The 14621-nt window shown below is 37.3% G+C and overlaps 1 protein-coding gene across 1 annotated transcript in view; it reads right to left on the reverse strand.

Moving 5' to 3' along the window:
* Positions 1-408: 408 nt before the first annotated feature.
* The window catches only part of meis2a (Meis homeobox 2a), a 63541-nt gene continuing 49328 nt past the window's right edge, over positions 409-14621 (reverse strand). The window contains exons 10-13 of the mRNA XM_018727762.2: positions 4594-4652; positions 3383-3493; positions 2903-2992; positions 409-569 (exon numbers count right to left, since the gene is read on the reverse strand). Of these exons, the coding sequence (XP_018583278.1) occupies positions 2934-2992; positions 3383-3493; positions 4594-4652 (229 nt within the window). The 3' untranslated portion in view covers positions 409-569; positions 2903-2933. The remainder of the gene's footprint in view (positions 570-2902; positions 2993-3382; positions 3494-4593; positions 4653-14621) is intronic.

A 14621-nucleotide genomic window follows, 5' to 3' on the forward strand; every position in this document is an offset into this window, starting at 1 on the left:
TCTTAAATCTCCCATAGTGGTTCCTGTTCAGTTGTGTATATGTTTCATTTGATGGCATTTTTCAATATGTGTTTATCTAGGACGTACAAAATCTTAAGATCTTTAACAAAAGCCCAAGACATTACAGATCTTGTCAGCTTGGTCCTCTGTTGCTGAATGTAGCAAAATTGACTGATTAAAAACAGCTCACCAGGAATTCCATTCAAGTGTCTAATTTCGGGGACATTGTCTTATTCTTTCAGGGGCGAGGGATTCTTTTGTTCGTTATCAAGTTCCTGTGTTGTGCGTGGATGTCCAGACCTTTCCACCTGTGCCAGCATCTGTAGGGGTCAACATGGGGGCATCTGTGCATACATGATCATTCCTAGATTTGGAGGGTTGGGGTCCACAGTGCAACAGCATGGCCAGTCAGTGGGCATAGGAACATTTTAGTAGGTAGGCCTCTGTTGCAGTTGGGGGGAGGAGGTGAGGAGTCTTCTGAGGTGTGTTGTGCCATAGTGTAGCTGTGCCATGCTCATACCCACGAGACCACTCCAAGTTACATCTTCCCCTGAAAAGCATTTGTAAACCTGCAATGCACAGAGAAGCAGGCTCAGAACAAACAATTAGAAAAAAAGGACAGGACTCAGGTCTGTATATTGCTAATACTCATGGCTCAAATTAATACATTCATTTACACATACACCGAAAGGTAAAAATGACTAAAACAATTAATAAACACAGATGAGTTAGTGGCTTTATGGGTTTGAGTGTATGGTCAATTTTTTGCCTGAAAATAGCATCTCTGGTTCGAGAAGAACACATCGATAACCCGTGCAGTTCTGATAACTACACACACACACACATTTTCAGAACCGCTTGTCCCTTACGGGGTCACGGGGAACCGGAGCCTACCCGGCAACACAGGGCGTAAGGCCGGAGGGGGAAGGGGACACACCCAGGACGGGACGCCAGTCCGCCGCAAGGCACCCCAAGCGGGACTTGAACCCCAGACCCACCGTAGAGCAGGACTGCGGTCCAACCCACTGCGCCACCGCACCCCCTGTTCTGATAACTAATGAAGCTGAAATTTTATTGCAATGCAACCCATGAAAAATAGACATTACACAGATTTTAAAAAAAATCTAGTGAGCTGTACTGATGAAACAGAATGGGTAGTGTTCATTTTCCCAGCTGACACTGGTAGGAGTAAATTGTTTTTTTCCCAGTGGGATACAATACTATAAACATATTTGGATTAAAATCATGAGAACTTATTAATAATTTAGCTGAATGTAACTTTTACAACGTGCTATTCTGACAGCTGTTCAACAGCTGTTGGTGAACACTTTTCCAACAAGAAATTGCTAATTTTGGAGGTGGAGCACACACCGCACAGCTACACCGGGCTGAAGCAAAACGACATGGACAGATAAAGAGGCATAGAGAGGGGCAGTGGAAAACAGAGAAGTACAGTAGCTCTTATAATTTCACTTCGGATGTTGTTAAAAGTTGACTCAATGTGGCATGGAGTGTCAGAGGGGCATTCACATCTATATAACCTACAACAACTCTTATTTAAAAAAGCATAGCAGATGTTTTTGACAGCGTAAGCTGGTAATTTCAAGATTTTTAAGCTGCAGTCATTCTGTTAAGTAGGTCTTCTACTCTTTTATTAGCAGGAGTGGTTAAACCACCGGAAGACAATAACACTGACTGAACTGTCCCTCTCTCCCTGTTTGTTCTAGCACATAAGCCTGCTCAATGACTGATTATAATTAAGTACCAAATATACCATATTGTGTGGCCGCATAATCAAATCAAGCAGGATAATATTCCTCTGTATTAAGCTATCAATGTAATTGGTCATGAAGCATAAAATATGTTATGTAATTAAATAGTCTAGAAATTATATGGCCTATATTAAGAATTATCCAAGCTGAGCAAATGTTGTCTCTGAGTGGCTGTTTTAGGGAACATTGCTCGCTGCATTTTTAACTCCATTAGCAAAGACTATTGGAAAAGGGGGAAAAATTTACTGTTTTGGCAAAATCGTTAAGATGAAACCTAGCAATCGTTTATTTATTTATCTATGTAGAGTTATGTCACTCAAGGTTAGGGATATATATGCTTAATTGATGAAATAACATGTTAAAACGAACACATACACACACACTCATTTATCTATTTATTTATTTTCCCATTTCATTTCAGATGTGATATGTATTCAGCTGTCAAATGTCAGCAATATGATAGTGGCAAACTATAATGGGTATCTTAATCAGGTTGGCTCATGTAGTCACAGATATTCTTTTTTATATGCAGTTATTCATTAATGTTACTCTCTCTTAAATTTATTTCACTTACTCTCCTGTATCTGTGTCTGATGTTGGGCCCTAGTAAAAAATAATCAAAAAACACAGGCTTCACGGTGAGGGATCTGACATGTCACCTCAGCCCGTATATCTCACCGGGGACTGTAATGCACTGCAGCGTTCCGTCTTTGCATATAAGATAATTTGGGCATCAATCCTTCCCCCGACAGATTTATGTCACTCCGAGGACAGTTTCACTTCTCCTTCTTTATCGCTTCAGTGGAGCCTGCTTAATTTCTTTCCGTCAACCACTGCCCCGGAGATGTTATTTTTCTCTAAATGTCCAACATTTGCATTGGCTGTCAAGAGAGGAGAGCAATGCTACTGTTGTGATAAATAAATCTGCACATGTTATGTTTGTCGGTACAAGTGATCAGATGCCAATTGATTAGAAACGGTCTAACGATGTGATGTTTGCAGTTGTTCCAATCGTACCTAGATAGATACAGAGCAGTGAATGATGTTACACTGGTTGGAACCTTGACAGGGAGAAATAAATTAAATTGAAACTGGAAATTGAAAAAAAAAAAAATCCCATATTGACTTACTTCCCCTTTGCTGCATTTTGTAGTTGGAAAGTTACATGTAGTGCCACTGCCCATCCATGCCCATATTCATGCTCATTCCACTCATAGGTCCTAGAAAAAAAGGTCAAATCCAGGGTGACTGGAACATATGGAAGATCAAGTCACGTGTGGTTGAGAAGAACCCTGTGAAATAGACAGAAATCTACGGGGGAAGAAAAATTATAGCAACTTCTTTAAATGCAAAGTACAGTTATATTTCTACATTCTAAAAACATCTGTGTCTGTGTGGTTTTTTCTAGGTAACGGGTAAAATAAAAACACCGCTAGCAAAGTGTAAACCATGTAAACAATGTAAAATGAGTGTTGATGACATCAGGTGACTAGAAAGTGATGATGCTGTGAACAGCTTATTTGTAGCTCTCGGGATATTTGGCAGAACAGAATAAAATAATGGAGGGGTGATGAAAAAGTTTCCCCGGTAAGATATGCAGGAGAGCTTACCAGCTGGCCGGATCCCCATGTGTTGCTGGCCATCCAGCACAAAGCTACCCATAGGCTGGCCCTCTGGACTGTATGCAGCGCCTTGGCTCACTGAAGGATCAAGAAGAAAACCTGATTGTAGTCAAAACGTAGACACAAGGGAGAAAAAAAGAGAAGACATACCAGAGAATCAGCAATCATCCCAACTCCAGCCCACACATAACAATTTTGCTTTATTTTAGTACATAGTTAAGCCTGATGAAAATACTCCTATTGTTCTCATGTAATTTTTAGACACTTTTTTTATTATTAAAACAATTAATGTCCTATAGTTTTAGTTATCATTACCATGGTTGTAAGTAGTTCCAAGGCTTATTGCAGGTGCTGTATCAGTCTCATAGTGAAAAAGGAGCTTTTGTGTCCATGTAATCTATGCAAGCTTTGCCTCTATAAAATCTTTGCTTGTGACTGCAATAACCAAAGGGAGGAGATAATGAGAACCAGTAGCTAAAAATGAGGTTTTGTTGGAGGGCATCTAGGCTCACCCTCGATAATAAAGACCTTGATGATCTAGAGAGCCTTGGACAAGAGCTGGACTGCTGCTCTCTATCAAGATCAGTCTGAGGATGATCAGATTCCTTCTAATAATTTCCCACAGGAGATTTCCTTGGGGCCTGTTCCACTGGGCAGAGTCCAAGCGGCTGACACAGGGCACGCTGGATGGATTATAACTCTCAGCTGGTCTGGAAACAACTGGGAATTCCTCAAGATGGTCTAGAATCTGCTGCTTAGGAAAGAGAGGTCAGATCTACTTGACCTGTTTCCACAGCAATTCTCAACTGGTTTGAACGATGGGTAGGTAGAAAACAATTTTGCCATTCATAACTGTGCAACCAGTTGACTTGGAGAAACTCAGCAGAAAGTGCAATTCATAGCAAAAAAATAACCGTATTACAATAAAATTGTCGTATGATTGCTGATTTGAATGTGTAATTCAAAGTATACTAAAATACTAAATTCTAAATACTAAAGATATTTAGATACTACAATATCTTGGTCAGGTGAAAGAAAGGTAGTGAAGAAAAGGCTAGTATCACTTTCATTATGACAGACACTGACAAATCTTTAATTACAACACAGAGGCTAACACTTTACTCTTTCAAAGTAAAATAAGCAGAGATGGAAGAGATAGGAAGTATAAGTCTAAAATCGAGACAGAAGCTGAGATTTACCTGCTCTATTTGACTGGTCAATCATGGGCTGTACTATTCTTCTTCTGGCATTAATAAACCTAAAAGGCAAATAATGCATTTAGAAAAGACATAACCTTAATTAAACATGTTAAAAGAACAGTAATAATAATTTACCCACATGGCACATAAATGTGCAAATCTACATGACATTAGTTATACAACTGAAACTGAGGAACACAAACACTGCTTTCATGTCCAGCATCTTGTTAGATTGTACATGAGCCACACAGTTATAGTTTATATTGTTAAACTATATGCATGTACAAGTTAATAAATGTTAGAAACCTGAGCCTGGACTTAATAACTTTACAATGCGGAATTTTATATCCAGTTTCCACCATGTCAATATAATCTTAAATAATGTTTTATTTAATTTCATTTGCCCACAGTCTGAAAAGTTCCTTCAAACATAAAACTCCTTTGCAAATTCATTGCTTTATACTGATATTCTTCCATTTTTCTGTTGATTGGCAGTATCTGCAGTTCCATTACAGTCGATTTCTGTTACTCAATAAACTTTTTAACTACGGACAATAAAAATGTTTCCACATTTTCTCTCACTGCCAAGTTTCCAAACATGAGAAAGAGATTAATTCCACCTAAAAACTTTTTGTTAATAAATGCAAAATTACTGGGAAAGTCAAAAGTGACCAGAATACAATACAAAAAGCTTATTTCATTCCTTCCTCCCTCCTTCCACCTCCTGACTTCATTGTAGGGGGTTGGGCTCTACTTCCAGCTGTCTATAAATGAGAACCAGAGATCGCCACTCAGTGCTTTCACAAGGTATTGTTATGTCAGCAAGCCCATCAATTAGGCTGTCTGAAGTTTTATCACCACCACAGCGGCAAATAAGTGCTGCCCCACAAAGATTCTGCAGCCTTCTAGCTCCTGCAGCTTTTGACTGTAAAGCCAGGGGTCATTTGGAGGTTAGCGCCAGCTAAGGACAACCTTTTTAAGTAAGAATAGGATGCCTAATAGCTGTGTAAGAAACAACCACGGTATGCGACTCCTTCATACATGCTGACTGCACAAAACCGCAAAGCCCAGTAAGTAAATTATATGATTTAAGAAAAATTACAAATTAATTATAATCCTGTCAACATCAACAGCTTCTTTAAGGAGCTCACACAGCACTCATTAATAGATGAAAATGGACTGGAAGGTATTTGCTTTGTAAATCCCCATAAGCCCCAACTATAATCTTAATGTTTTCTACTACTAAATTAATTTAAATTGAACTGCAATGATGTGCAAGTTTTCAAAAATCACAAAAAGCTACTTTATTTAAATGTTTAAAAATACAAGAAGAAATAGCAAAATAAAATGTATGAAAGTACAGAGATGGAATAGAAATAAATTACAGAACAATCAAGATTTGGTTAAAATTTACATTCTATTTTTGTCTATACATCAAAGGAATCATCTCTTAAATCTGAGACAAAAGGAACATGTCTGGCAGTCTCATCTTCCTTTGTTGTCAAAATTGTCACTAAGCCTAGGGTGCTGAAAAGACACATTTTTAGAATCAAAACCAGCTGAGCAAGTAAATATGGAAAAAAAAAAAAAAAAAAAATCTTATTTCGGGTTTCTGGGCAGGTTCAAAGTTTAAGGTCAACCAAAATTAATCATGCATGCTTTTTTACTTCGTTCTTAACAGCAGTCAGTGGTTCAGGTTTCTAACCATATGTATTTACGGCCATTCAAAATTACTACTACCAAGATATTACATCTGAACCGCTCAGATGCTAAATATTCTTGTGTGGTCAGACACCGTAAACATTTTTAAAAATCTAACTCAATAGCGGCTGTAAAAGTCATATATGAAATTGAAATTCTGATGTTACTGACCCAGGGGAACAGGTGGTTTAGCAATTAAAATGTGGGCCAAAAAAGATTTGGGTTAACATCTTTCGATGGCCTTTGTTCTTTGCGCAATTTTTGTGCATATTTACAGTTTTATATATTTATTATAAGAAGTTCAGCAGTGCATACAAGTCCATTGCAGAGAAAGGACATGGATTTGTCACTTGATAGGCTAACAGTTAAAGTAAGATAAGCTAAAAAATCACATTAGAAATAGTAAAAATAATGTTAAGTCCCAGTTTGCTTTGGATAACAGCAAATGAATGAATGAATTATTTCCTCACCCAATGCTACTGTCTATTTCATTAATTTTGTGCAGATTATTTACCCTTAGTAAGAACCTGAAGGAAAAAATATGTAGCCCATTTCAGTTAAATTGCTTCTTAGTCACAATTCTGACATATACCGTTTCTTAACAGCAACACCACTTCCTACAATAAAATCAGCATTGACTTGAATGGTTCACGCTCTGCAGAAGTTTCCATAATAATAGTGCAGAAGTGGAGCAGAATCAGCTTCTGTCCCTTCGGTGACATTTATCAGTTTGAGTAGAGCCAATAGAGATTATCAGGAGCAACCTGATAAGGCTATTTTTCCTACTCCTGTGAGTTGCTAACGGTGTGTGCTTAAAACAACAAAACAAACCCCACTGATGAAAACAAGGAAAAGATGCCTGCTGGGGTCAGTGGCAAGCAGGGTTGTGATGACTTAGCCCACCCACTGGCCATGGCGATACAACAAAGTTTTTCTCCAACACCAGCCTCACTTTCTAAACCTCAAAACGTTTAACTTAAATCGAGTAGTTTCCTTTTATAGGCCTTTGTCACCCTAGTGCCAATTCGTTTTTCCACACATTGACTCACATTATTGCCCCACCCCCAACTCCCTCCCAGCATAGGAATTCCAAGCTGTCAGCAAACAAATAATTAAATGCAAGGTTAGGAGGTCACTTTGAGGTCATTTCTGTGGATACTCATCAGAATGTTTTACACTAGTCAAAAAGGTTGCTTTACAAATCTGGTTTACAAATCCAGTGAACAACTTTTTTGCTTTAAACATCAAAGTTCAAATATAAATAATTAAATGAGATGGGAGGGACTTTGTGAAGCAATGGTTAAATTCCATGCAGGAGCTTTTTAAGTGATAACAGGCAAGTTTTACAATAAAGTTTTAAAACAAATTTTCAGATGTTCCACTTCTTGCCCTCACTGTTTAAAATATCATATAAACTAATACTTAATCTTAAGTAATCTAACCAGGAGTCAATGTAGCACATTTTATATTGCAGTCTACCGAAGTTTACTGATTTTTTTTTTTTTTTTTTTTTTGGTGTTTCATGCTTTTTAGGATGTCTGAAAGGTTTCGTTCCTTGTAAACTTACTGCTGTCTACAACTGGTAACTTGCTTTGCTTTTACTGTCAGAATTCCTTCCCTGAAAAATCTTCATGCTAAAGCATCTTGCCCTGGACCCCTGCCAAAAGAAAAAGTTCTATCTGAACCTGTTAAGTAAACAGCAGGCTGTGAGAAGGCCAAGCAAATCACCAACAATGTCACTAGTTTGGCAGGTTCTGGAATAGTAACAAACACGAACATACTGGCCCCAAAACACAAGCTTCGGACTCCAAATTTCACTGCTTTATTAGCAGACAGCAACAACATCCTTAAAACTTAAAAAAAAAACACCTCTTACGTCCATGTGGAAAGAAGATATTTATATAAAAAAGTCAGTTGAGGTCCTGGGATTTATAAGTAGTCCGCCATGAAAAATTCTAAATTAAAACCAAACAAATAGTTCTGTCAAAACTGAACAAACTAGCTGAACATATTACTATTGATAGCTTACTGTTCTAACTTACATGAACAACCGTAATTCCACAGGAAAAAAATGGATATACAATGTTTCATTTAACCTGTACACAGATTACATTTAGGCATATGTGGCAAACATTTAAAAGCATTTAAAGCATTATTTGTATAAATTTGTGGAGCATATAATACCAAGTTTAAATAAAATGAAAAAAGCCACATCATAGGTAAAAATAAGACATCTGCAGAGATTATAATTTAATTTCTGACAACCACCATATTGCAGCCATCTACAATCTTATCGAAAACTTTGATTTAGACACAAACTTATACTCAGAACATATGGGATTATCTTATATAATAATCTGGAAGGGAAAAGAAAGACAAAAGTTATTTTAAAAGTTGCAAAAGTGGAGCTATTTACACCTGTAATTTTTTTTTCTTTGTTAAAACAGGAGTCAGGGGACTTAAAGTGTAGTAGATTACTTCACTGTGTATTTGATAAACTGCAGATGTGAAACAGTGAAGAACAAATCATATTGGAAGTCGTGATCGTGTTTACATAGTTTTCATCACAGTTCTCTGGGATCCATCTCACCTCTGCTTCTCTGCTGACTTTTGCTGACCTGTTTTCACTTAGTTTGAGATTCTCCTCCTATATCGTGTCTGTGTATGGAAGAACCAAGTCCTCTAAGGATGGTCATCTCCATCCTTCTAAGGCAAGCATACAAGCCAGCTGTTAACTGTCTGTCAAACACCTCAAGTGGACAAGAAGACCAGGAAGTGGAGTGTCACGCCTTTGATCCTGCTGAAGCTGCTGCTGGACTTGTGTAGCAGTACTTTGTTCTTCCGTTTCTATTTTACTCTCTGTCCTGCGGCACAACCGCAGAATCCAGCGGAAAAACGGTTCTGTTCTCCTGCAACATCAACAAGCTCTGACAACTGCACCAGGGTTTTTCTTGGTCCTGACAAAGCTCTCAGGCATCTCTTTTGACGCTCCCCCCCAACCCCCTTTTTAAGAGATACGGTAGTTATTGTTCAATTCACCCTCTGTGAATTGAATGGACTGTGGCCAACCCAGCCTGGGGCGTAAACACACCTGTATGAAAGAAGCCTTATTGTAGCAACCACGCAAAGCTAACCTGCTCTAGCATTGCCAGTTTCTTATATTATTAGAAAAGAATGCCCACTGAGACAGCCCCTCATATTTCACCTAATTAATTCCCTCCTGGAAGATACCTTTGCACAAGAGCATTTTTTTACTCATGGCAATATTTTAATTAACAGCAAAAGAAGACGATTTGTTTTTTCTTCCTTCAAATGTGCATTTCAAAACATTGATTGCATGCCAATATTAGTGTTTGTCAGGATCCAAATATAAAACATGACAGAGATCATACCCCGCTGCTTTAAGCTACGTTTGTTCCTCAAAAGTCAGGCTCTCAATTAAGTTCTCTCAGACAGGTTGCATACATGGTGAGAACACAAACCAATGTCCTTTCATTTCAGTCACCTCTGGAATTCAAGAGATATGCGGTGGAAAAATACAAGTTGCTAACTCTAAAAAGGCATTGTAGCAGATGCATTCAATCAGACTGTGGACAGTTGTAGACTGTCACAGAATGACAGAAAAGTGAACAAGGCCATTATTGCACTCAGTTGCATCCCCCGAAGATCTCTGGAAAGATCAGAGGACAAAAGAGATCTTTGCCTTCAAGCAACCCTCTAAATGCAACTGCTGTGGCTGGGGAAGGCCCTACTAAGTGTCTCAATTATCTACATTTATTGACAAGGATAGAGAAACAGGCAAAGAGAAGACAGCTTTATCATAACTATAGACCTCAAACCATTTCTGGCCCATGAAAATTACTAGGTGTTGAGCAAGGTCATCTATACGTATCTTACACAAATAAAGACATAAGCAGTCTGCTTTTCTTTCTTTCTTTCTCACACGTGGCATGCGTCAAGAACCTTTAGTCTCACAGTACAGAGAGGGTGAGTAATCGGTTTCATAAATTCCGTACTTGTAACAAGTATTTTTTTATAGACAATCTTTTAATCTCAAGGCACAATCAAACATGAGGGCTTCATTTCATTCCTACACACTTTAGTCCTTTTACGCAACCCAGCGTGAACAAGTGACACTGCTTCACTCTTTGTCAGATATTTAACAAATGTATCTTTGCAGATTACTAGGGGAAATTCATAACCGCAACCAAGTTCTAACACAAACTGTGCATCAAATGACTATTTCATCTGGCAACATAAGTGCTTATAACATGGTAGTCATACCTGAAGTACTTCTAATATATTTCGTTTTGTTCCTTCAAAATTTTGATGGCTTCCTTTATGAAACTATAATTGTCAACTGTGACAGCTCTCACAACATTCTACACACGTACACACACATATAGTATATAAAATTTTGAAATAGGTGAAAAAAACAAATACTGGTTGCGTACTGAACCCTTATTTCACAGCCACTTCATTTCTCCCAGGCAGATGAAATAGAGGTAGTGAAATACTGTGCAGTGCTTCTAATTAAAATATGACACATAAAGATGACACACTGTCAAACAGAGACTGCTGGGCTCTCTAATGCCAGAGATTAGAGTGCCTACTCTTGTGGTATTAAAGAAAAAGGACTGCAAGATGAAATGAAATACTTCCCAGTGGGTTTTTGCTAGACACCAACAGTTCCTCTTGTAGCTTGCTGGTGCATCAACATTATCCGGCTGTAGATGTGACAATACGTATCGCTGGTCAAATGCTGTAGGTGCTACTCTGAACCATTTGTTAAATAATGTATGTAACCTAAATACAAGGCCATGTGCACAGAAACTCATTAAAACCATCACAGTTTGTGGATATCATGGGAAATGCCCCAGACCTACTCAACTAATACTACTATTTGCAGAAGCAAAGGAGGGTTTGCAGCCTTCCTATAATCATTCAGCTCTTTCCAACAATAATGTGGACCCTGAGACAGCTTACGTGGGTGCCTTTTATATCTGACAGGCACCTTATTCAGAGGTATGCAAAATCATTCCAGTTTTTGAAAGTTTGATCATTATTTTAAAAATCTTTCAGAAGTTACCTGCAAAGTCTGTTTTCCAGGCAGTGTGGAAAAATGAAATACTGGCCATAGGCCATTGCTCTGGCAGGTTTGTTGCCAAGGTGAACATGACTGGCTTTCCCACACTTAACAGCCTTAGCAAGTGTTTTCCACAGTTGCCTTTTTACTCATCACTAACTCTGGGAGTAACATTAAACAAGAGACAGTTTTAAACAAAGAACCTGCATTAATTTACTCCCATTCAAAATCAACAAAATGGTTTTTCATTACTACATCTAAGCTAAAGAACACCACTCCTTTGGTCATATCACAGCTACTGAAAAGCAGCAGTGAGGTTTTAGAAAACTGATTTAGAGAAGAGACAATGCCCTTGGTCCCAAATTGTACCTATCCATGTTCATTCCACTTTTCTAATGAGCACACTGCACACTGAGCATGCTCTGATGGTGGAGTACTTTGCACTACAAATCACTGAAACAATAAGCCTTGGTCTGTGACGTTCTCTCCTTCGAGGCACTATTAATGAGGTCATACAACATTCTATACATGTATAATGGCCAAGGAATTAAAACATCAGAATCATAATACTGAGATAAATTATCATTTAGCTGTGGGATATTATAGATTTTCCTGATAGGTACCACTATTACTGACCTATGGTGTTCTTAATATTTCAGTAACAGTAGGAAGTATGATACCATAATTAAGTTGAACAGACAACAAACACACATTTTATTCATTGTATTATGAGACAAAATTTTTTTTTTTTTTTCCCCTTAAAATCATTATTCCGGACAGATCTTTACTTCTTCCTTGCATTTGACATTTTGTATATTTTGGTAATATCTCATTCTTTCCATTCTACAATTTAGCTCAACAGGTTGTTCCACCTTTTTAACAAATGGAGTTACATGAACAAAAGTAAATTAATTTCTAAGGCCTATAAAAGCATATTGCATACATTTTCATTCAATGAAGTCTGAGATACATTAAACCCGATCAAATTCTCAAGGTAATGTCAATACATTAGCTGCTGTCTCTATAATTATGAAGCTCAAAAAAATAAACTTTGCTTGTGCTGTTTCTGTCTGTGAACTTGATGGCACTGACACCCATGAACAAGCAAGTCTGAACAGCAGTAGAGTATCTGTGACAGCTTACAGAGATATAGGCTGGAAAGGATGGATTCAATTTCCAAATAGCCCAGGGGGCAAATGGTCAAACCTGTCCACTTTCAGTTTACTAGGGTTTTAGGTTCTCTACTTTTCCTGTGGCTGGCTTCCCATTATGGTCACTTCTTCAACAAATTTACTTTAAAACCTGCATTAAAATCTGTGTACATGTGAACCAGTAAGCCCCGTGTTATTTGCACTGACAGTTAATAGTTCTCTGTGTAAGATTTTTCGTAATATTTTCACTATTAATCTCTCAGTTTTGCTACTACTGTTCTTCATGACATTTCATAACTGAATTTAGCAGGCTACACCAAATGTGTAAAGTGTAATAAATGAATTTATCTTTTTGATCATGTAGCCCTAGCTAAAACATTAGTGGTTAATAGAGGTCTTCCAGGCTGAACAAGTCCTCTGTATGAAGAGGTGGATATGCTGTGATACCTGAAACTTTAAGTTTGAAAAGGGCCTTTACAACTGACTACATTGTTATTGTCAGGTTACCACAGCAAAATAACTGGATGATGGTTGCCATGCTCTTTGTTTTTCCTCCACAAATTAAAGGTCATGAAGTTTTCTTAATTTCACAAATGTATTATTCACAGTAATTACTGGCAGCAAAACAATGAGAACATTCTACAAATTGTAAACTGGAATAAAATATTAACGTAATAAGCAAATAACACACTTTAAATACTTTAAATATGTAATTTATCAAAATATTTCAGAGTTTGACTTTGTTCTCATTCCAGACTTTAATGCATTTATTGCATTCATAGTGCATGTCAGTGTATCCCTCAAAAATGGTCCTTTATTATATTACGCCCCATTAACTGCTTTTAATGCTAACGTGAGTTATACAATGTAATTTACTCTAGAAAGAACTTGTCCACTCAATTAATAATGTAATTGTTTTTCAGTTAAAATTTTAAAAATGAAAGTCAAAAGATGTACCATTTCAGTAAGCTATAGACTTCCATGAAATTAATGGTTTGTACAGACTTTACTAATCAAAAGGAGACTTACTTCTAGCATGATCTCTAACAACAATATGTCTTTAGCAAATACATTACAGCCCACAGATCTGTTTTTTTAAATAACTGTGACATCAGCATCCAGCTCTCTCTAAAATATCAGTATAAATATCACAGCACTTGCAGCTGTATGTTTCAAAGCACCAAGAGGGGACACTGCCATGCCAAGGAGTTCTAAAGCAAAATAGAAGCTCTTAAACAGAGAGTTGGATATATAGACTTTGCAATTTATATTTCAGCAGTTTCTTTTTTTATATGCGTGAGCCTTGCTGATCCTCGATAGCTGCAAGAGCTGGGTTACAAATCTTGCTGCTATTCCAGTATGTGACATCTTCGCTCGTTTGCGGCTGCTCATTAACAAACAATACTGCTGTGAAATTGGTTTAATGACAAAGTAATAAAATTGCTATTCTGCTCACAGATAGCCTCAGGCGCAGGGAGCTCCTTCAAGGCTTACTCTGGGTGCCAGTATGCATTAAGCTTCTTATTCATGAAACTGCATCCTTCAGTCCTTCTCTCCCTTTCTTTTTAACTCTGTACCTGCAAATGAAATAAATTAACCTACTTTTCCTCTTGTATTACTTTCAGCTGTTACTGAGAAAAAAACACATAAATCTTTAAATTGAAAATAAGGATGTTCATGTAAACACTTTGCAGTCATTAAGAAAAACTTTTTGTTGTCGTGTGTGGTGTAATAACAAGATTTTTTCATACACCTGGTTTCATATATTATGGGAAAAAACATTAATGTTTATTATGAAACAATACTAGTACACAATACCTTCTTGGATAGTGAAGTCTATGTTTACGGGAGTGCGACTTTTTAAATCTGAATATAGGTCCACTAAAATTTGAGATGATGAAATAAGCACATATATGGTGACTATACACAGCCTTCCAATTTTAGGCCATTGCAGTTTTCACATTTTTGTGCTTTAATACTTTTAAATCATGGCACTTTACAGTAGCAATACTTGTTACAAACAAAACCAAATCATATTCAAACAAAAATTACATAACTGATACAAAAAGTAGTATTCATTATGAAAACTG

This window comes from Scleropages formosus, chromosome 15, assembly GCF_900964775.1.
Source record: "Scleropages formosus chromosome 15, fSclFor1.1, whole genome shotgun sequence".
NCBI classification, from domain to species: domain Eukaryota; kingdom Metazoa; phylum Chordata; class Actinopteri; order Osteoglossiformes; family Osteoglossidae; genus Scleropages; species Scleropages formosus.